This window comes from Mus caroli, unplaced genomic scaffold (genome assembly GCF_978045245.1).
Source record: "Mus caroli unplaced genomic scaffold, Mus_caroli_1 scaffold_11, whole genome shotgun sequence".
NCBI classification, from domain to species: domain Eukaryota; kingdom Metazoa; phylum Chordata; class Mammalia; order Rodentia; family Muridae; genus Mus; species Mus caroli.
The window spans coordinates 24,180,327-24,203,003 of NW_028227266.1; the positions used below are offsets into that span (position 1 = coordinate 24,180,327).

At 42.0% G+C, this 22,677-nt stretch overlaps 1 protein-coding gene across 4 annotated transcripts in view; it reads left to right on the forward strand.

Annotated features, from left to right (window-relative positions):
- Positions 1 to 22,677, forward strand: part of Ncapd3 (non-SMC condensin II complex subunit D3) — a 63,585-nt gene that overhangs the window by 29,846 nt on the left and 11,062 nt on the right. For 2 of the 4 annotated variants that reach the window (XM_021171882.3, XM_085844499.1), the window contains exons 17-27: positions 288 to 479; positions 813 to 910; positions 1,020 to 1,135; positions 4,763 to 4,870; positions 7,513 to 7,627; positions 7,720 to 7,827; positions 9,536 to 9,774; positions 10,539 to 10,618; positions 20,877 to 21,014; positions 21,289 to 21,422; positions 21,639 to 21,835. In XM_021171882.3, coding sequence (XP_021027541.1) covers positions 288 to 479; positions 813 to 910; positions 1,020 to 1,135; positions 4,763 to 4,870; positions 7,513 to 7,627; positions 7,720 to 7,827; positions 9,536 to 9,774; positions 10,539 to 10,618; positions 20,877 to 21,014; positions 21,289 to 21,422; positions 21,639 to 21,835 — 1,525 coding nt within the window. Of the gene's footprint in view, positions 1 to 287; positions 480 to 812; positions 911 to 1,019; positions 1,136 to 4,762; positions 4,871 to 7,512; positions 7,628 to 7,719; positions 7,828 to 9,535; positions 9,775 to 10,538; positions 10,619 to 20,876; positions 21,015 to 21,288; positions 21,423 to 21,638; positions 21,836 to 22,065; positions 22,101 to 22,677 lie in introns of all 4 variants that reach the window. The other 2 variants (XR_015048918.1, XM_029481307.2) reach the window with 2 other exon arrangements.

Genomic DNA, 22,677 nt, shown 5'->3' on the forward strand with positions numbered 1-22,677 from the left:
TGTATATATGTGTGGAAATTTTGAAAGGGGTTGTTTTGAAATATTTTTCTTTGTTGTAAAGAGTATTTTGTGAGGGGGCAGGGAATACAGACAGTTTATTCTGAAGGGGAAATTAAGAAGACATCTTGTTCGGTAGCAGACATCCAAAGAGCCAGACTCGCCGCATGGGTGTTTTATGTACCAGAGAAATCCTGAAGATGCAGAAGTTGATACCCTTTTAGTGAGGGTTACTTGGAACACGTTTGTCTATTTCTAATTACAATTCTCCTCTCCCTCCTCTTTTCCAGACGCTATTTAAATAAGGCTTTTCATATCTGGTCCAAGAAAGATAAATTCTCATCCACTTTTATAAACAGTGTGATATCCCACACTGACACAGAACGTTCTGCACCAGCCTGGATGCTGCTCTCCAAGATCACTTGCTCATCACCCAAGCTGGACTACACCAAAATAATAGAGTCGTGGGAGAGACTCAGCAGGTTTGCACGCTTACAGAATAGCCACTAGCCAACACCAGTTTGCTGGAAGCAAAGCTCTGGCCTACTTCATAGCTGTCACTTTAGATTCTGGCTCAAGAGCAAGCTTGAAAAATAGGAGTCCCATCTAAGCAGTTTACCTTTGTCAAAGTTCATTAAGCATCGTAATGTTCTCAGACCCACAGTTAAGCCATGTTAACTACTGACCTCTAACACTAACAATCCAGAGGAAATGGGTTTTGTTGTAGTTTTAGGTTTGGGGTTTTGTTGTTTGCTTGTGTGTTTGTTTTGGCAGAGTGCTTGTTAATATGGCACTTTGTTCTTCCATTTCTCTAGAGAACAGTCTCCCAACTCAAACACCTTAGGCTATATGCTGTGTGTCATTGGGCATATTGCAAAGCATCTTCCCAAGGGGACCCGGGACAAGATAACTGGTGAGTCTAGCAGACTGTCTTGAAGAGGCCTTATCCTTTTCTGCAGCAGTTTTTATAACTGTGCATGATTTTCTAAGAAGTTACATTTGAAGTCTTTTACTTTTCTTAGGAGTGATCAAGGCCAAGCTAAATGGATTTCAGTGGTCTCCAGAGCTGATCAGTTCGTCTGTTGACGCATTGCAAAAGCTTTGCAGGGCATCTGCCAAGACACTGCTGGAAGAGCAGGTATGGCCGCACACCCTTCGTGTGTTTCCAACTTCTTCTCAAACGTGCTACTTCCATTTGACATCTGAGAAGTGTTCTCTATGAATAGAGGGTGTGGAAGGATGTGTAGCGCCCAGCAGCTCTTACTAAAGGTAAGACACATGCCTGTGTGTCTAGCAGCTGGCATTCCCTAAGAGCTGACTGCTGATGGCATGGATCCCTTAGATATCATCCTCACTGTGGCTCCAGGTACAAGTGCCTTTTAGTAATGTGTGCCTCCTGATTGGAATTTATCTTTCTAGTAATGAATCGGCAAGGTTATCTTTTAATAACTGGTAGTCTAGGCATTCCAAGAGCAAATTTCTAGTAATTTTCATACAAGTCAAAATGCATGCATTACGTGAGGCAGTTACTTTGATACGTATGGAAACTTTCTCCTCTCAGAACTTTAAGCTTTCCGTATCTAATGTGACTGTGATAGCACATGTGAAAGTCAGAGGACAGCTGATAGGAGTCAGTTCTGTCCTTCTACCCCGTGGGTCCCAGGGGTTAAACTTAAGTTGTCAGACTAGGCAGCAGGTACCTTCATCCCTTCAGCCATAAGGCCTGGAGATTTTTCTGGCATTCTAGGGAACTTAAGTTCATATAAACATACTTCTCTTTTTCCTTTGTAAATAAGCAATTTATATTTTACTAAGAACAAAAAATGAATTAATATGACCAACATACTGCTCAACAGTAGTATATACTTAGCCTTGGTGATTGTTGGCATCTGTAAGGTTGGTAAGAGTTGGTCTTCTCTGACTGTCGTTAAACTCTTGATGAGAGCTTGGACTATATGAGTGGGGAAAGACAATGTCTAGAGTAGGAAGGACGGCGGCCCTGCTCCTTGTCCTGTATGAACTTCAGGTGCCATCTTCTGTGCTAGCTTTTTGGAAACGTTAACAGATGGACTTTACGTGGAACGTAGACAATTAGATGAGGAAGATTATGAAGCATTAAATTATGTAGCTGAGGTCCTGGTAGAGGGTTTAGCATGGAAGAGGTTATGTGAGACAGGCTGCCTATCTGAATTTATATATATGAAGGCTTTCACATAAAAGAATTGAATTTATTTGGTATATAGAGATTTCATGTGTGTGTGTATGTGCACACGCACGCACGCACGCACGCACGCGTGGGCTTGGATATTGTAAGAGAACAGATTTCAGCCAACTGGAGAAAACTTACTGAAGTATAAATGGAGTTTAAGAAACTCTATTAGTTATTAATACTACCCAGTCAGCCTCCCAATAACCAAAGTAGAGTACTATAGATTATTTAATCAGTTCTTGCACAATTACAGGGGGGTTATCACTACCTCTTTTTTATAATTGCTGGACTGTCTACTCCCCAGCTGTGTTACCCAAGAACTTGCTGTTTGACTCTGTCCCAGGTTACTTCTGCTCCTGCAGTCTGTGCTGAGGGGTGGGGCATTTCACTCGGACGTGTGCTCCTGTTCTCTCCATCTTCTTCCTTCGTTCTCCTTTCTTTCTTTTCCTTTCTCTTTCCTTCTCATGGTCCCTACCTGTATCCCTAAACCCCTAGCCCAGTAACTGATCTCCACCTTTTCTACTCTTCCCAGACTATAGCCAATTACTGTTACTATTAACCAATAGTTTTAAGTTGGGGACCAAGGTTTACAGAGCACCACTTGCTGTAAGTAAGGATCTCCTTGGAGGGTAAGGGGGCAACCAGATCTTGGGGGCCAGTATTTAGCATTTGAATATGTAGCAGCACCAGACCAACCCCAGCACTGCATTGTGCCCAAACTAAAGGACCAGTCTTGCTTGGTCGCTCTGGGTCTTTAGAGGTGCTTACAGGATGCTGTTGCCCAGCCTGGCTCGAGCTGTTGTGTAGTGAGAATCCCTGAGTTGTTTGGTCGTGACAGCAGGCTCAGGCTCTGTGGCTCTGAATAGTTACTCCAGGTCACCCAGGTTCTTTTCAAAGCTTTGACACAGTCACCCTTCATCTCTTCCTCGGGACTAAGGCCTGGCCATTTCAGGAGCTCTCTTGGTTAACAAGTGCTGGCTAGGTTTCATAATTATTAAAACCATAGATATAATTATTTTTGAATAATAAACACATACTGGGCAGTGGTAGTCTGCACTGTTAATCCCAGCAGGGAATTAGGCAGAACTCATACCTCTGAGTTAGAGACCACCCTGGTCTTCAGAGCAAGTTCTAAGACACCCAGGTCACAAAGAAAGCCTGTCTTTCAAAAAACAAAAAACTGAGGCTGGAGAGATGGCTTAGAGGTTAAGAACACTGACTGGTCTTCCAGAGGTCCTGAGTTCAATTCCCAGCAATCACATGATGACTTACAACCATCTGTAATGAGATCTGATGGCCTCCTCTGGTGTATCTGAAGACAGTGACAGTGTGCTCAATAAAATAAATAAATAAGTCTTTTTTTAAAAAAAAAAAAAAAACTAAACAAAGTGATTTTGGAAAATGCTAGGCTAACTAAGCCAGATTATATTTTTCTTGTGGTAGTGATTTCCTTCATTGCTCTAGTGCCCCATGCACTGGGTGACTCCTAAGGTGGCCTTTGAAAGCACCTGACATACATGTCATAGAGCAGTATAGTTATCTGAGATAGAAGGATATGTCCCCATGTTCATTTCTGTGGGGGAGTCACTTAGCTCTACGTAAGTATTTTGGAATGGCATTCTAGAGAAAATGAGGTATGAGAAATTTCAGTTTTCAGAATGCTCTTAGGCACACAAGTGTCATTATATATTGTGTCAAAGACCCCCAGAACTTTCTACAATCAGTAAGAGACACTGAAAACTTGTACCTAGTATATTCCAGAATAGCAACTGCCGTGTGTGTGTGTGTCTGTGTGTGTGTCTATGTCTTGGTCTATGTGCATCTGTGCATTTGCACAGGGGTCAGAAGAGGATGGTTGGGTATCTCCTTTTGTCACTACATACATATTCATTTTGGGGCAGGGTCTCTCCCCTGAACCTGGGGGCTTACCCTCAGCTAGACTGGATGCCTGCCAGCAAGCTCAAATGATCCTCTTGTCTCTGCCCTATTTGGAATAGGCGTACATGGGAATGTGTGGCTAAGACAGTGTCTAGCTAGGTGGCCACACTGGCCTGAAGATATCAATTTGCCTAAATCAACCTAGAACTCAGAATCTAACTACCTCCACCTACTAAGTGCTGGGATTGCCGTACCGAACCCAACATCAGTTCTTTATAATCTTTTGAAAGTAAGGAGTTCGTCATAAAGCTAATTCTCTACCTGTATATGGTACCATTGTTATTTTTCCTCTGCTGTTGGAGGAGCACTGCTGTTGGGTGATTTATAAACCAGAGAACTAGATTTCCCTATCTGCCTTTGCTCTTGTAGAGCAAATACAAGAAGAAAGCTGATATGCACAATGCTCTTTCAACATTTGACTTAGCTAGTTCAAGTTGGCCGGGTTGCTGTAAGTGTGGCTGTGGTGTGTGGTGTGGGACAGTACTGGGAAAGATGGAAGCTCTTGGTGTGGCAGCTGGGGTCTTCCATGCCTTCAGAGAGCCTGGAGGTTCCGAGAGCTAGACTTGGTGAGTCATCGGAGACATATGAGACCCTTCAGAGCTGATGTGTGACTTGCAGGGACTGCTGAAGCAGGTGTGTGGGGATGTGCTCGCCACCTGTGAGCAACACCTCTCTAACATCCTTCTGAAGGAAGATGGCACAGGGAACATGGATGAAGACCTGGTGGTAAGCAGCTGCTTTTTATAATCTTTTTATAGCAGGGGTGTTTGTGTAATGGAAGTTTTAGATACTGTTGACAGGAAAAGGTCTTTTATACCTTACCTTTTAGATTTTTTTTATTTTTTTTTTTATTTTTTTTATTATGTGTTTGTTTGTTTATGTTGGGACAGAGGGTACATGTGGATACCTGTAGAAACCAAAAGAGGACATTAGATGCTCTGGAGTCACAGGTGTTTGTAAACTGTGATGTGGATTCTGGTCCCCTGTAAAAGTATCTTTTATTCTCTTGGAGTAATTGTCATCTCCAAGGCTTACTGCCTTTGTCTGCTAACCTAGGCCTAGTCCTGGAAGCTTCTAGTCTTCGTACAATCTGATCTAGAATGTTTTCAGCCTCTGAGACTTGCTGCCAAAAACGCTAACCCTTTCTTGTTCATTTTGAACTCTAGCTAGCTGGTTCAACTCAACTGTTCTGGCTCAAATGTCTTCTCCAAGCTGACTGATTCAATATGGCTTCTTTCTCAGCCTTTGACTTTGTTGCTTTTCTTGGCCTCATACTAACTTTGGCAATGTGTTCTAATCTCCTAGCTTCTTCTCTGACTCATTCTGTCTTCACCTGTTTCTAGCTTGTTCTCTCTCTGCAACCTGCCTCTGTACAACTGTCCTGGTAAAATTATCCCCTCTCCTGTTTTCTCTCTGAGCTCTCTTCAGTAGCCTCTCTATCCTACCTAGTCTATCAGATCTTTCTCTGATTCATGTGTCTGTCACTCAGTAGACATCACTTTCAAACATAGGTGCTTGCTTCCTCAATTTTACCCTCTAATGTTTCCTTCAGTGTTTAGGATTAAAGATGTGTACAAAGGACATGTCTGTATTCCAGCCAGAGGGATTAAAGGTGTGTGCTAAGGCTCAGCCACACCACAACTAGAAACAGGTTTTTCCAGTAAACAACACAATCCGGGGTTCACAGTTTGATTAGATATCCTGTAACAGTCCCGTGCAAGAGTCACAAGTGCTTTTCATCATTGAGCCATCCCTCCAGCTCCTGCTTGTCTTTTTGACTTTTAAAATAGTTATAACATGTCTTACACTGGGAAATAGAGCTGAGCTTTTGTATTGTGCAAAGTAAAAGGGGATGGTGACGCATGCCTTTAATCCCAGCACTCGGGAGGCAGAGGCAGGCGGATTTCTGAGTTTGAGGCCAGCCTGGTCTACAAAGTAAGTTTCAGGACAGCCAAGGCTACACAGAGAAACCCTGTCTTGAAAAAATAAAATTAAATTAAAAATTAAAAAAATAATAAATAAAAGGGGAGATTTGACCAGTGAGGACACAGATGCCCTTGGCTAAGCTAGTTACTTAATGGACACCCATCCAGTAAGAGACCCCTTTGAACATAGGATTGCCTCTGGCATCAGACGTTGTCCAGTAGAGGAAGTAAGCCATGTTTTTGATGCCCTTCAATATGAATCACCATTTAACCTAACCTGGCTGGTTTTCTCTTCTATTTAAATGTGTAGAGCTGCTCCTCTCTGTGTTCAACTCTTGCTCTGCCAGCTCAGCTCTTGTAGTTGTCAGTGGTTGTAGACCGGGTTTAGAGTTATAATGCAAGGCCTCTGTGCAGTAGACAGAAGAGGGCTCAGCTTTTCAAGTATCAGTCACCACCAGTATTTTTAAAACAGAGCAGAACCACAGCAACTAGAGAAAATACTATACTTTATGATCAAGCCATGTGCTGCTGGCTTTCTTACTGCAAGGTTAGACGTTATTTTTGTTTTGTTTATTTGAGTTAAGATCTTACTGTGTTACTTGGGCTTTCTGTACCCCCTCCCTGGTACATAAGATTGTTGGCATGCATGTGCACCTGCCCCAGGCTCTAAAATACACCTTTGCCTGACATTTGACTTTTTAATAACGCTCATCCATCTTCGGTGTAAAGAAAAACAGTATTATCTATTAAACTGACGTCATTAGAAACCTCGAAGAGCGGGGGCTGGCTGTGTGGAAGAAGGACTTCCATGAGTTCCAAGTAGGAGTTTAAAGAGCAAACTAATGTGGAGGACAATTGGGAATCATGTTTTACAAGTGTAGATGGGTTTACCTGCTCCTAATAACAAACTTAGTTAGAAGTACTAGGCATCAAACAAGCACAGGGCCTGCCCTGAGCAGGCTAGGCCAGTGATTTCTGCCATGAGCTAGACTCCTGGGCCCTATGTGCTCTTTCAATGTGGATTTCACCACTAGGAGAATCAAACAGTAGGTTTCACAGGTATTCACCATGGCTGCTCTAGAAATAAATAACCACTAAGGGTACAACACTCAGCACAATTAGCATGAAACCCATAGCTTTCACATGGTGCCCGTACAGTTGTTAAACATTTATTGTATACATTAATATGAAGGAGAGGTACCTTCCATCCTAAAACTGATTATCAGTAGAAGCCCCAGTTATTCACAGAATTTTCTGGATTTAGATGATTGATATTTGTCATCCTAGTGATGCTTCATTAAGCAGCAAATTTTTATTACTATCAAAAGTAATATTCTTTTTGTAATTTGTGAAACAAAATAATGTTCTTTTTGACAAGTTACTCTAGCTAGTGGTTATTTTCTTTTTGCCTTGTATTTATTGCGAAATCCATTCTCTTTGCAGGTGAAATGTATCTTTACCCTAGGAGATATAGCCCAGTTATGTCCAGCCATAGTAGAGAAGCGAGTCTTCCTTCTAATCCAGTCTATCCTGGCGTCTTCTGCTCATTCGGATCACTGTAAGGCCCTTGAAGTCATACTTTGCACCATTCTGTCCTAAGGCTCAGTTACCTGTCTCAGTAATAAGTCCTGTCCTCTTCCTCCCCTGCAGTACCATCATCTCAAGGGACCACAGACGCCCTCGCCAGTCAGCCTTCTTTCCAGCCCAGAAGCTCCGCAATGCCTTCTGTGATTAGAGCACATGCCATCATCACTTTAGGTAAGGCTGTCACGTGGTGAAATGTGGCTGTAGTCTGTAGCTTTTGTGTGTTCTGAGTACAATGCTATGTGCTACTGAGGCTAAGCCTGCTCTAGCCTTTATGATTTTAACAGTTAACTCTGGTGAGAGGGCCCACCTCTGCGGATCTAACTGCCTGCTGACAGTGAGAGCCATTGAGCCTGTCACTCATATGATTACTTCTCTTGTTGTTGTGACTAAATACCTGAGAGGCAACTTTAAGGAAGAAGGGTTCATTTTAGTGCATGCTTCAGAGGGTGCTCCTGTCCATTACAGAGCGAAAGTATGGTAGCAATAGGCAGGAAGTGAGCCAGGCTGAGACAAGATCCTCAAAATCCCTCCACCACTGACCCATGTCTCCTGCCTCTAACCTAACCTCACAAAACAATCATCAGCTAGGAACTAAACATTCACTCACACAAGCCTAAGTGGGCATTCTATACATATGAACCATTATAATATAATGGGAAATTTTTTTTTTGTAGCAGTTTCTGCATTTTTTTTAAATATTTACAGCATAGCTCAATAAGTCTATCAAGAAGTGTATTTCAGAGGTTGGAGAGATGGCTTAGTAGTTAAGAGCACTAGATACTTTTCCAGAGGACCCAGGTTCAATTCCCAGCACCCACATGGCATGTCACAACTGTTAGTAACTCCATTTCTAGATCTGATGCCCTATTCTGGTCTCTGCAGGTACCAGCCACACAAGTGACAAAAGCAGGCAAAATGCCCATGTACATAAAATAAAAAATAATTAAGAAAGCCAGGGGCAATGGTACATGCCTACAATCCCAGTGCTAAAGATGCAGATGAACAGAGCAAAAGCATGGTAGCAGTAGACGGGAAATGAGCCAGGCTGAGATAGGATCCACATAATCTCTGACGCTCACTGGCCTAGCCTACTTGGTGAACTTCAGGCCAGTGAGAAGCCCTGTCTCAAAGGATAGATGGAGGGTGCTTAAGAGCATCAAGGTTGTCTTCTGGCCCCCACTGATATTTGTGTATACACATGAGTCTGCACACACACAAAAAAAGAACTGTAACCTAGACATTACACGGAGTTTTAGGAATGGAAAGTTTGAAGCTCAGTTTATAGAAGGGGAATGTTTATGTAATATTTTCCAGAACCGAAAGATTTGCTGTGAGCACATTTCTTTACCAGCTTGAATAGTTCATCATGAAAACACTAACCTCTGGCTATAATATGAATATTCCATCTTTAAAGTGATTGTATATTTGATAATAGGTGCAGTTTTGAATGGTGGCCTTTATTGTTGCTGTGCTTTAGTTTAATACAAAATATTCCAAGTAAAAGTGAGGCCTTCCCCAAGCCACAGAGCAGACACAGCAATTCTTCTGCTGACTAAGGAACAAGGGAGACAGCATTCACTCCTGCATACCTAGCTTGCGTTTCTAATGCAGTAAGGGTATTTAGAGCATGTATATAATCAAAAGTAAAACGTGTTAGGTTTTACTGACCATTTTGTGTGTAAGTAGGTAACTATGAAAAGAGTGACTTTAAGTGGAAGATGATTTTATTGTTGCAAAGGTATGTGATAGAGTTTATTCTAATGCTATTTCGAGCTTCCTAATTTTGTCATTTGTTGTTGGTGGTGATTTGGGGCATAATTTTACTTTATGTAAAACTCAAAAGGGTGTAATCTAAACATCTTGCTCTCTTCTGTGATAGGTAAACTCTGTTTACAGCATGAAGACCTTGCAAAGAAAAGCATCCCAGCCCTTGTGCGAGAACTTGAAGTGAGTGAGGATGTGGCTGTCCGCAACAATGTCATCATTGTGATATGTGATCTTTGTATCCGGTACACTGTCATGGTGGACAATTATATTCCCAACATTTCTGTCTGCCTGAAGGATTCAGACCCTTTCATTCGAAAGCAGACACTGGTCTTGCTTACCAACCTCTTACAGGTATGTGTAGGAGTCAGGACTCCCCTGTTCTGCTCCACCATTGCTGGCTTAAGGAACTATTTAGTTAACAATGGGAAATGTGTTTGCTTTTTTGTAGAATTCTCATTTCTGGTTTAACATTCAGTGCTCACTGGCATATGTGCACAGCAGTCTTGTGAAGTAGTGCAGTGCTGTGTCAACAGATCTGCAGAGGGATCACTGCAGTCCAGGCCCCACTGCCCCTGACCACACCTGTGTGCTTCAGTTCTAATGCCTTTTTACAGTGTAGATCATATTTGGAATGCACTGTCTTCCGGCATTGCTGCAAGAGTCCAGTGAGCTTTCAGTCTGTAAAACATCTTGAGCTGTAGAGCTATACAGAGCATTTGGTAACTGTGTACATTCAGAGCTTGGAGATAGCTATAATGAGAACAAAGGATTTGATTAGTTAAAAAGAAGGCATTCACTAACTGATATATCCATCCTACAGATTCATAAGATCACCTCATCATACATTACATACCTTACAAAGGCGCCAGTGGATTAAAGCCATGTTCTTTGTGTAATTTTCCTTATAATGTAGATTTGATAAGTTTTTGCCCAAATATTCCTCTATGTGCTTTCAGGGCTGTTAGGAAGTAGATATTATCTAGCCAAACTCCAGCCCCAGATGGACCAGTAGCCAGCAGGTGGGATGTTACTTAAAGGAAAGCCGACAAATGTCTGTGTCTAGTGTTTACATAGTGAAGTCCGTCCTGAAGTGTGCTCTTTTTCTCCTTGTACAGGAGGAATATGTGAAGTGGAAGGGCTCTCTGTTCTTCCGATTTGTCAGCACTTTGGTGGACTCACACCCAGACATTGCCAGGTAATCTTGCCTTCGTCTTTCAGACGGCGCAGCTTACCTAATCTCTGGTGTGCACTGTCTTTCCTTTCAGAGTAGTCTACAGTTGTTTGGGATTTGGTATGCTTCTAATAATTACCAGAAAATCTTAAAATACTGCATGGTAGAACAGATCTTATATATGCATGTTTCAGAAGAAAAGCAAACCAAAACCAAGCAGGCTGGTCAGTAAGTACACTTGGCATTAACTACACTGCGCTACCACTGTGCCCTCACCAAGAAGCAGTAACGAGCGCTCTATGCTCTTTACACTGTGGAAGGCATTAAGTAGTGACTCCTAGTGATTGCTAGATCAAAAAAATGGTTAATTTTGACAGAGATTCAGCTTACTTTTCAGTTCAGAAATGGTAAGGAAGAGAGTCTAGGGACCAAGAATGGATGCACAGTGAAAAAATGCAGCGCCCACATTGCAGAGGCTGCATGGAAGGGGTGTTTCTTGAGAATCGGAAGGGAGAAGGGTTACTTTGCCATTTTGTAATTCTTATCCTTTTATTTTCCTCTTAAAGACTTATTTTCAAGGGGTTTGAAAATGCTCTGATAGGATTTGCTATTCCACATTATACTGTATGAATAATTATTTTTAAAGCAAATCTTCATTTGGAAGACAGGATGTTCAATGCCACAACAAAAGCCTCCACAGCAGGCGAAAGGTCTTCACAGAGTTCATTAATTATAAATAGCTCGTGGTAATGGCTCCCTCTGGTTCTAAATTTCGTCACCGATAATTTAGTCTGCTTTCTGTAGAAGAATTTCTGTTAAGTTCTTTTGGTGTAATTTTGAAAGGAGGAACATTTCACATAACAGAGTAGCAGAGAATTAACCTTCTAATTAATACTGTCTAGGGCCAGAAGCAAAAAAGCTGGGGCCACCAGCTTCTTTTTTGTGTAGTCAGGGAAAGGATGAGATCTACCAGTACTGTGTAACTTTAATGTTCTCCCATAGGCCCCTTGTGGCCAGCAGTCTCCATGGTCTGCAGTCCAGGCCTGGCACAAGTGCTCAGAATGCTTTCAGGTGATGCACCTAGGATGCAGCACTGTCTGTCTAACCTGTATTTCTGTCTTTTCTCTTATTTTTATCAGCTCCCATACAAGCTCATTTAAAAGGCAATAGATAAGTTTAACCCAATTTAAACATTTCACAGTCTACACACATGTTGAAATATCACATGGTACCCCATAAATATGTACAATGTATATGTATTGACTGAAAATAATATATTTTTAAAAGTTGACAAGAATATATAAGAATATAAATCTTTATATATATTAGTTTAGTTATATCTTATATAGATTAGTTTCTCTGTGTGTTTCTGTCAAGTCAGAATATAAAAGAATATGTTTAAAGAAGAGCATTAATCAGTGTGCATAGTGTTTACATAGAAGGTGTGAGTCCAGATTCTCAGGGCATATAGGTCAGAAGGAAATTCGCTCAGATAAAAAGACCTGGTGAAATAATTAACATTTTTAGGACCTTGATATTCTCACTAAAGGTTTTCATTATATCTTATTTCCTTCTTATATGTATCTGTGTTGGGCATACTGCCACGGCACGCATGTGGAAGGTGGAAGACGACTTTCAGAAGTTACTTGTCTCCTTTCACCATGTGGGTTCCAGTGTTAACCTCGGACCATCAGGTGTGCTGGCAGACCCTTTAGCCATCTTACCAGCCCCGAAATCTTTCAGTTTTCAGTGGACAGGAGTTTCTTCTCTCAGAAAAGCTAATGTCTATGTATGCTAGGCCAATGGTCAGGCCTGTTTGCTTATACTATGGATTAGTTTCTCCATGTGTTTCTCCCAAGTAAGAACTTAGCAAGTAGTCTATTGAATATCTTCTCTGGTCAAGTTGGGTTTCCTAAAGATTCTAGCATGATGAAATTGAGGAAGGAAAATGAGGAATGGAATCTGAAGCCCAGGACTTCATACATGTTCTGTATGTGTTCTACCCCTGGCCTACATCCCAGCACATCTTTAACAGGCCTATATAAAACCAAGTTTTTAAGCTAAAAAATTGTATAGTATTTTCTTCTCTGTCCACTAGGTGGTGGCCTTGTAGACTGGTAGTCATAGAATGATAGCCAACTAATAAGCAGACTGTTTAATAGGCAGTTGCTGCAAAAGTTAAGTTCAAACTAAATATAGCTGAGAAAGAAAAGGAAGGAAAAACCAAAGGTGTCTTGGCTTGGGAGACAAGGAAACTCCATTCTGTAGAGAGCTCAGTGAAACTGTAGAACAAATGGGATGGGATGGGGGTGTTCGGACACCTGGAAGGTAGGTAAGGACAGTGTGTCCAGGGAAGCGCTTAGATTCACTGCAGCGACACAGTGTATGACATGTTCACAGAAAGGTGCCATGAAATACAAACACGGGGCACTGTGGATAAAGAAGTCAGGAAAATGGCAGGTGTGAGTGGCAATTGGGTGCCTATCTATAAGCATTGAATATCCTGAGTCGTGATATGGGATTGAGAGAAAAATATCAAACTAACAGAATACAGGCAAACAGCAGAGGCTATGGTGCTGACCAGCTGCAGATCCGTTGCTGTACCCAGTTGCCACCCCCCACCCCCATGCCTTGCCTTCACCTTCCTTGAGTCTAAATTTAAGTTTCTTTTAACTTTCCAGCAAACAAAAAAGTTAGACCCTTTTCTCCCCAGAGTGTCAAGAAGACACTGTCAGTGATTTAGTAAACACTGCACTGACTGATCGCAGTTTCTCTGAATGGAAGGAAGGCTTCGTGGCAGCTTCCATCCCTGAGCATGCATTGTTCATGTGCAGGCTTTATGTGAATATGCAGACTGTATGTGACAGTTAAATATATGTGCTTAGTAATAACTCACCCTCAGTTACCTCTGCCGATCTGCATTCCAACCCTAAACCCCAAGAAGACCATCATTTGTCCTGAGATTGGATTAAAGCAACCTTTCTTCTTACTGATAAATTAACAGATTTATAATTCAAATTCAGATCTGAGGGGAAAGTCCAGGTAGACATGAGAACACTGCTCTAGTAGGTTGACCATAAAAAGACCACAGAGGGCAAATTCTTACCCTTCATTTCCTTGGGAGATTTGTTCTCCTTTTAAGGGTTTTCCCTATTCTGGTCACAGATGGTTTGCCAGAGTAAGTTAGTTCAGAAAGAATTCCTGATGTTGTGACCTTTGCCTTTCTAATGCAGATTTTTAGGAAAAAACAGTCTGTAAAGAATACCTGGAAGCCGGGCGTGGTGGCACAGGCCTTTAATCCCAGCACTCGGGAGGCAGAGGCAGGCGGATTTCTGAGTTCGAGGCCAGCCTGGTCTACAGAGTGAGTTCCAGGACAGCCAGGGCTATACAGAGAAACCCTGTCTCAAAAAACCAAAAAAAAAAAAAGAATACATGGAACCAGGCATGGTGGCTCATGCTTGTAATCCCAGCACTCAGGAAGTGAAAAAAGGATCAGAAGTTCAACTGTTTATCAAGGTCAAGTGAGCATGGGCTACTTGAGACCCTATCTCAACAAAAGGAGAGTGCATTGGGAACTCATAGAGGACAGGCTTTTAAAGCAGACCTTCAGTGAAATTCTCTCAGGAACTTTCTTTGTTATACAAAGCTCTGTTTAATTCCGTATGTGAAAGTTATCCTAGACAGAACCAGGGTCCCTCTCATTCTTTCCCACAGCTCCTTTCAGCCTTCCCTTCTGGCCGGTTTCCATTCTTTCATGACACCTGCCAACCTGCAGAAACACTCTACCAGGGACCTGATAGCCATCATACTTACCTAGGACATGGAGAGGGTACCAACATCAAAAGAACAGAACATCCACCCAACAGAGACAAAGCCAGATAGCTGTGCAACAAACAGTTCGGCCATTCTTAATCTAGATGCCTAGATCCCAGGGCAAAATCACAAGCCTGAGCAGCCAGCACAGTTTGCCTCCTCCAGAAGCCAGCAACCCTGTTTGCAATAAGCCCTGAGAAAAGCAATTTAGCTAAAACACAAGACAAGTACTTCAAAATAGTAATTATGCATGTGTTCTAGGACCTTAAAGAGGATACAAATAAATGCCTTAATGAAGACCATGAAACCATATACAGTTAATGAAATAGTAAAAACAATCCAAGACCTGAAAATAGAATTTAACAAAGAAATAAAGTCACTAAAGAAAACCCAAAGTGAAATAAAATTGGAAATGCAAACCTCAAGATGTCAAGCAAAAACCCCAGAGGTAAGCCTCACCAACGTCTTGGAAGAAAGAATGTCAGGTCTTAACAAGTGCTTGCTGACAGAAGCCTGATATAGCTGTCTCCTGAGAAGCTCTGCCAGTGACTGACAAATACAGAGGCAGATGCTCTCAGCCAACCATTGGACTGGGCACAGGGTCCCCCGGTGGAGTAGCTAGAGAAAGAACCCAAGGAGCTGAAGGGGTTTGCAGCCCCATAGAAGGAACAACAATATGAATCAACCAGTACCCCCAGAGTTCCCAGGGACTAAACCACCAACCAGCAGTACACATGAATGGACCCAATTCTTCAGCTGCATTATGTAGCAGAGGATGGCTTTGTAGATCATCAATGGAAGGAGAAGCCCTTTGTCCTGTGAAGGCTCTATGCCCCAGTGTAGAGGAATGTCAAGAGCCAGGAAGTGGTAGTGGAAGGGTTGATTAGCAGGGGTAGAAGGGAAGGGATAGGGAGTTTTCAGAGGGGAAGCCAGAAAAGGATATAACATTTGAAATTTAAGTAAAGAAAATATCTGATAAAAAAAAAAAAAAAAAAAAAAGTCAGGTCTTGAAGACAAGATGAAGAATTGGATAGCTTAGTCAAAGAAAATGTATCTGGGAGGCAGGGGAGAAATCCAGGCACAAAACATCCAGGTCTTGAACGTTATAAAAAGACCAAATCTATGAATATTAGAGGAAAACAAAAGCCCAGGTCAAAGGTACAGAATATTTTCAACAAAATTAGAGAAGAAAATTTCCCCAACCTAAAGAAGGAAGTGCCTATCAAGGTACAAGAAGCATACAGAATACCAAGTAGACTGGACCAGAAAAATTCTCCACAACATATAATAAAAAGCTAAATATATAGAACAGAGAAATGACATTAAACACTTCAAGTTCAAGGGAAAAGGCCAAGTTGTATATAAAGACAGGCCTATTAGAATAACATCTGACTTTTCAATGGAAACTCTGAAAGCCAGAAGGGCCTAGGTCTATATTCAACAAACTGAGAAATCACAGATGCCAGCCCAGACAAAATTATTAATCACAATCAACAGGAAAAGAAAAAACACTCCACAATAAAAACAAATTTAAGCAATTTCAGTCAACCAGCCCATTATATAGAAGACACAAAAAGAAAAACTTCAGTCTGAAGAGAAGTTAGGTACAAGAGGACACAATAAATAAATAATCCCAAAACAGTAAATCAAAGGAGTCGGGGTGGGGAGACTTACCACAACAACATAGTGGTCAGAAACATTGTTCATAAGCAACTCTGTTAATGGTCTTATTTCCCAAATAAAAAGGCACAGACTTAACAGATTGAATTAGAAGACAGGACTCATCTTTCTGCTGCATCCAAGAAACATACCTCACCATCATGGACAGACATCATCTCAGACTGAAATAGTGGAAAAGGGTATTTCAAGTAAATGGACCCAAGAAGCAAACAAGCATAGCTATTTTAATACCTGACAAAATAGACTTCAAACCAAAACTAATCAGGAGAGATAAGGAAGGACACTACATAACTCATTAAAGGAAAAATCCACCAAGAGGACATTGCAATTCTAAACATTTACACACCAATTCATAAAAGAAATACTACTGTATACAACTAAAATCACATATTGACCCTAACACAATGATAGTGGAGACTTTAATAGCCACCACTCTTCAATAAATAGGCCATCCAGATAAAAACTAAACAGCGATGCACTAGAGTTAAATAGCATCACAAATCAAAGGACCTGGCAGATATTTACAGAACATTTCACTGAAACACTAGATAATATACTTCCTGTTTAGCCCCTCATGGAACTTTCTTCAAAGTTAACCTCATATTAGGACCCAGAGCAAGTCTCAACAGATATGAGAAATGTAGAAAATTATCCACATCCTATCTGACAACCATGAATTAAAACTTGATATCAACAACAGAGATAGCAGAAAATAGACAAACTCAAAGAAACTGAACACTGAGCCAAGAAATAAAGAAGGAACTTACAAACTCTTAGAATTGAATGAAAATGAAAACACAATATACACAAGCCTATGGGACACAGCCAAATTAATGAAAAGACAGAGAGTCATTAATAAAGATTAAAGGGGAAATCATCCATAAAATCATAGGATATATTTTGACAGCCTTTGTTCCACCACACTTGAAAACACACACACACACACACACACACATATATATATATATATATATAGGCCTAAATCAATATAAAATAAACAGTTTAACCAGATGCATGATCCCTAGGGAAATACCAGTAATCCCAACACAATTCTCAGCACCCGCATACATGGTGGCTCATGGCCATCTGTAATGGGGTCTGGTTCCTTCTTCCTGTGTATGTGAAGACAAAGCACTCATACATTGGATAGATGGATGAATAGATGCATACATACATAGATGGATACATAGATAATATAGATTGAAAGTGTGGCCCTGTGAAGCCGAAAAGCTGCTCTATGGCACAGGATACCATCATTCAAGCAAAACGATAGCCTGAAGAACAGGGGATGGGGAGCAGCTTAGCAATTCATACATCTGATAGAGTGTTAGTGTCTAGAATATAAGAAGAACCAAAAAAAGTAAAAAGTAAACATCTCAATTTTAAAACAGGCAATAGAACTAATCAGAGAGTTCTCTAAAGATCAAGCATAAATAGCCAAGAAACACTTAAAAATTCAACATTCTTAGCCCTCGGAGAAATGCAGGTTAAAACCCCAATCAGAGTGGCCAGACTGAAACAAATGACAGCTCATGCTGGTGAGGCTGTGTGTGGGGAAACTCGTTGCTGAAAGGAGTGCAGACTGACTTAGCCCCAGCCTTGAGAATTGTTGTACCTCAAGATCCACCTGTACCTTCATCAGGCATACACCCAAAAGTCGCTGTGTCTTAATACAGAGATCTTACTCATGCTTGTCACTGCCCTAGTTCTAATAGCCAGAGTTTGCAAACGCCCTAGCTGTTCATCACCTGGTGAGTCAGTAATGAAACTGAAGTGCATTTACACAATGGAATATTACTCTGCTGTTGAGAAAAATAAAATTATGAAGTTGTCAGTTAAGTGGGTGGAACTAGAAACAGTCATCCTGAGTGAGGCAACCCAGACCAAAGCATGCGTGCAAGCATGCGTACGTACATACATACGTTACCTCTTACACATGGCGATTAGCTTGTAAGCTTTCCATATCTGTGCTACCAACTGAATAACCACAGAGATTAGTTACCTAGTAAAGACTGGCAGGGGAGCAGGGACAAGGGGATCTACCAGGAAAGGGGCAAAATAGAATATAGTATTGGGGAGAGATAACAGGGAAATTAGAATAAAAGGATTAACTGGGAAGGGGTACAGGGGAACGGGATAAAGGAAGGAATATGGGGAGAGACAGCTAACACTAATGACCCTCTGGAAAGCCATATGGAAGCCTGCTACTATAGAAGCTTCCTAAAACATACTCATATATGAAAGGAATTTAAATGAAGTCACCATATTATGGGGGAAACAATATCAAAACTGAAACCCCCAGTTCCAGGAATGGGTTACAACTCGTGGAGTCCTTAGCTAAAGGCCTCTGTGGGCTTCCTCAAGCATCATAGGCTATTGCCAATGCCATTGGTTATTCTTCACATCCTAACGCTAAGACCCTGTTGCTGAGGATACTTCGTAATGTCAACAAGCATGGAAAAGTCCAGCTGGTACCTGTCTAGAATCTTCACTCCTATTGACTCGCTCACGTTCATGGTACTGAAGATACTCTGCATGCTGCTACCAGAGGAAAAAGCAGTCAGTCACTCAGCTTTCAGCCCTGCAACCTGCAGTGACCTGCCTGCAGGGTCCTGTGACTCAGATACAGTGGCACAAATGTTACCGGATGCGGGTGGTACTTAACTACTTTTTTAAAACTAGATTTAAGGCCCATACATCAGATGGAACTCATACCTGGTACTGGTAAAGTGGCCAAGAACCTGAGACCAGTTAGGTAATGGGCCTAGGGGACATTCTAATCCTGTTGTTCTGCTAAGGGAAAATAAGAATAAAATGACTCTTTATGACACAGTGCTCTTGCCATAGTTCAGTGCTTCACTCAGCCCTCACCAGAGAAGCTGCTTGGAGAAGATGGTAATTAACATAGAGTACAGAGTGAGAGACTTTGGGACACTCAGGCCTACCTAGGGTGTCTTCATCAGAGCCCCAACCGCTACAGCTCTGGGGACTATGTGGAAGAAAGGGAGATAGATTGCAGGAGCCAGAGGTCATGGATGACTTCAAGGAAACAGTCTTCCAGATGAACTCCCGGAGACTGGCAACATGCACAAGACTCCAGCACAGAGAAGGGGAGATGGGCACAGTCCCAGTCGTAACAGAATCTTTGTATTAACCCTGCCAGGAGAGGGAAAATGGAATGGGTGTATCATCTGCACTCCAGGGCAGGCCATGCTCTTGTAGTTGGTCAATACAAAACAATCTCCGTGTTTGGTTTTGGGGTTTTTTTTTTGGGGGGGGGGTTGTTTTTTGGTTTTGGTTTTTGGGGTTTTTTGTTTGGTTGGTTTTTGTTTTGTTTTTTTGCTTTTTTTAGAGGGTCAGGAGAAAGAACTTCAGGTTTGGTTAGTAGGGAAGTGGAAAGGATCTGGGAAGAGGTGGGAGAGGTGAATAAATAATATGATCAAAATATATGTTGTATGAAAATATATATTGTGTTGTACTTGGCACTATTTTTAGAAAACATTTTAAATAATTTTTAGAAAGGTTATCCTGATACCGTATTTCCTGGGCAGTACCTGCCTGTCCTCTACAGAACTTTTAAAAACCAAGCTTTTTTACATCATGGGTTCTAAGCTCCCTGTTCTGAATTTTAATTGATATGCACAATACAAACTAGTTAAATTCTCAGTCTGAGAAATGCAACTTGGAAAAGTCAGTTTTCAGCAGTGCCCTAGTACCTTCTAAAGCCAAATACAAGACTTTAGCAGTCAGCCTCCTCGCTGCTCCCTGGCATGAACTGGCTTGTGCTCCTGGGTAGGTGGGAATCTTGGCTGAGCGGTACAGTGAAACTAGAGCTCTGTTGCTGCTCTGAATCACAGCAAGCCCTGCCTCGGCAGTCCCTTAGCAAGTCTTGGTGTTCATTCATTCCTGTTGTGATAACACAGAAGTGACCATGTAGGCTGCAGGTGACAGTTAGGCTTTGAAAGCCTTTAGAAGTGTGACTTCATTTCTGTATGGTCCTACATGGTAGTTGTCACATGTGTGGCATTGTATACAGCTGTAAGACTTCCAGCTTTGGAGCCACAGGTACAAGGAAAGTACCCAGGACTTGTTGGTGATTCCAAAAGTCAGGGACAGTCAGTAATTCTCTGGAGAGTTGTTGCCTTGCAGCCCAGTAGTGAAGCTCTTCTTATTGCTCTTCTTAAGGAAAGTTCCGAGTATTGAAATGGATTTTTGCTCGTTTTTGGGCAGCAAGTTGGAGTTGGCGTGTGAAGGCCACATGCTAATTTTCAAGTAACCATCACTGTTGCATTAGCCACGAGGACCCAGGCCTCTGCTGGAAAGAAGTTGGTTTGTTTCTTTCTATTAGAAGTATAGCTGGGTAGTAACACTATATTTGAGTTTTAAAATAAAAGCTGACAGAGCAGGATAGAGAGATGGTCCAGCACGTAAGACTGTTCTTGCAGAGAACACGGTTCTGTTCCTCAACTCCAGGGATTTCCAAACCCTTTTCTGACCTCCTCAGCCTACACATCTGTAACATGTGGACATAACCCTACACACACATGCATGCCTATACTTAAAAGTACTAAATCTTAGCAATAAACAAAACCTGATAAAGAAGACTTGTATACAGCCCTTCTCTTTGAAATGAAATGTCAAGCCTGAACAGACGAAGCAAGTAACATCCTCGACTTGCTTTGAATTGTTTGTTGGGGTGTATTTTGAGATCCGTGCTTTTTTTGTGTGGCAGCAGAATTCTTAGTGACTCTGTGAGTAGTGAGTCTCCTTCTGCCTCTCTCCTTTGCAGCCTTGGGGAGTTCTGCCTGGCTCACTTGTTATTGAAGAGGAACCCTACCATGTTTTTCCAGCACTTCATTGAGTGCATATTCCACTTCAACAACTATGAGAAGCATGGGCAGTATAACAAGTTTTCCCAGTCAGAGAGGTGAGTGGATAGCTGGGATGAGGTCTCCATGTCTCAGGAAGAGCTTCCATCTCAGGGAGTGCTGCTGCCCGTGTCCTATGCGTAGGATAGACACTGCCACTCACATGATGTCTTCTTCAGTGGTCATTAGTTTTCTTGGCACAGTGACAAAAGATAATTCCTGAAGTGGCACTGGAGCCTCTCAGAGTCCTTGTCATACAGCTTTGAGGCTGCTATATTTGAATCTTTGTCACCTATATCCACACAAGCAGTAATATGTCCTGTTCTGCACCAGGGGGAAGCAGCTGTTTTTGCTAAAGGGAAAGACAAACAAGGAGAAGCGAATGAGAATCTACAAGTTTCTTCTTGAGCACTTCACAGACGAACAGCGATTCAATGTCACTTCCAAGATCTGTCTTAACATTTTGGGTACGTCTGGTGTCTTTAAGATAAATGTGCTCTTAAAATACAGTGTTGATGGTAGCACGGCAGGTCTCTACAGAAGACATGCCTGTTTTGTCCGTCTTGGCATCAGTTATGTCTCTTAGAACCCGAACCCTGTAACGGGGCTGTCACTTTTTTCTGTGAATTCTCTTTCCCCTCTGGGCCGAGGGTTTCTCAGAGTCTGGTCCTGTGTTCCCTCAGCATGCTTCACGGATGGCATCCTGCCCATGGACATGGAAGCCAGCGAGTTGCTCTCAGATACCTTTGACATCCTCAACTCCAAGGAGATCAAACTATTGGCAATGAGAGCACAGACATCCAAGGACCTCCTGGAAGAAGATGACGTGGCTCTGGCAAATGTGGTCATGCAGGAAGCACAGATGAAGATCATCTCACAGGTAAGTGCCCTCTGCTGCGCTGCAGTGTGGGTTAGGCAGTGGAGTCCCAGAGCCATTCTTACCACTGACCTGTACTGTGCTCGGCTGCTTGTGGTTCTAAAGTCTCCACCCCTAGCTACCGCTCCTCCCATGAGTGTGTGTCTATTTGCTTGCCTGGGTGCGCCATGGTGTCTCAAATTTACTGTCAGAACTGAATTAATCATTTCTCCTTGCTTGATTTCTTCTCCCAGTGTGTTGCAGGGAATGGAGCAATTATATACCAAAGGTATATGCACCCAAAAGTTTCTTTTTAGATAGTTTGTGATACAGCCAAAGGCAGAAGAGGAGTCTGGCATGCCAAGAATATGATTGGGTTGACCAAAGATGTCAAATTAGAAATTCAGTGACTGGAACAACCCAGGCACCACTGCCCTTAGCAGGCTCCATATAATTGTACCTAATTTGGTTTGTATTTCCCACCTGATCCCTGGAGTCCTCTGATCCCAAGGAAATGGATTTTGATTACACCCAATCCAACAAGATCCAGCTCTTGTCTGTTTTACTTGTATGCCTGTCTCTTTTGCCTTTCTGGTGATTGCTTCTTTAAGCCTGCGGCATTTTGTGTCAGCACCCTTTCTGTCTCTGTTTTTTCTCTTGCCAGAAAAGTCTTTCTTCAACCTAATTATTCTCTGCAAAATATACTGAAAATGGCTGCTGGGGCAGCAAGAAACTTCCAGGGGAGATGGGTCATAGATGATCTGTGGCATCGAACACTTAGTACTTTGTGAATGCTCATGGAATTTTTCTCTTAAAGCTGAGAACAGTTGGGGCTGGAAAGGGGGCACAGCAGTTAAGAGCGCTTG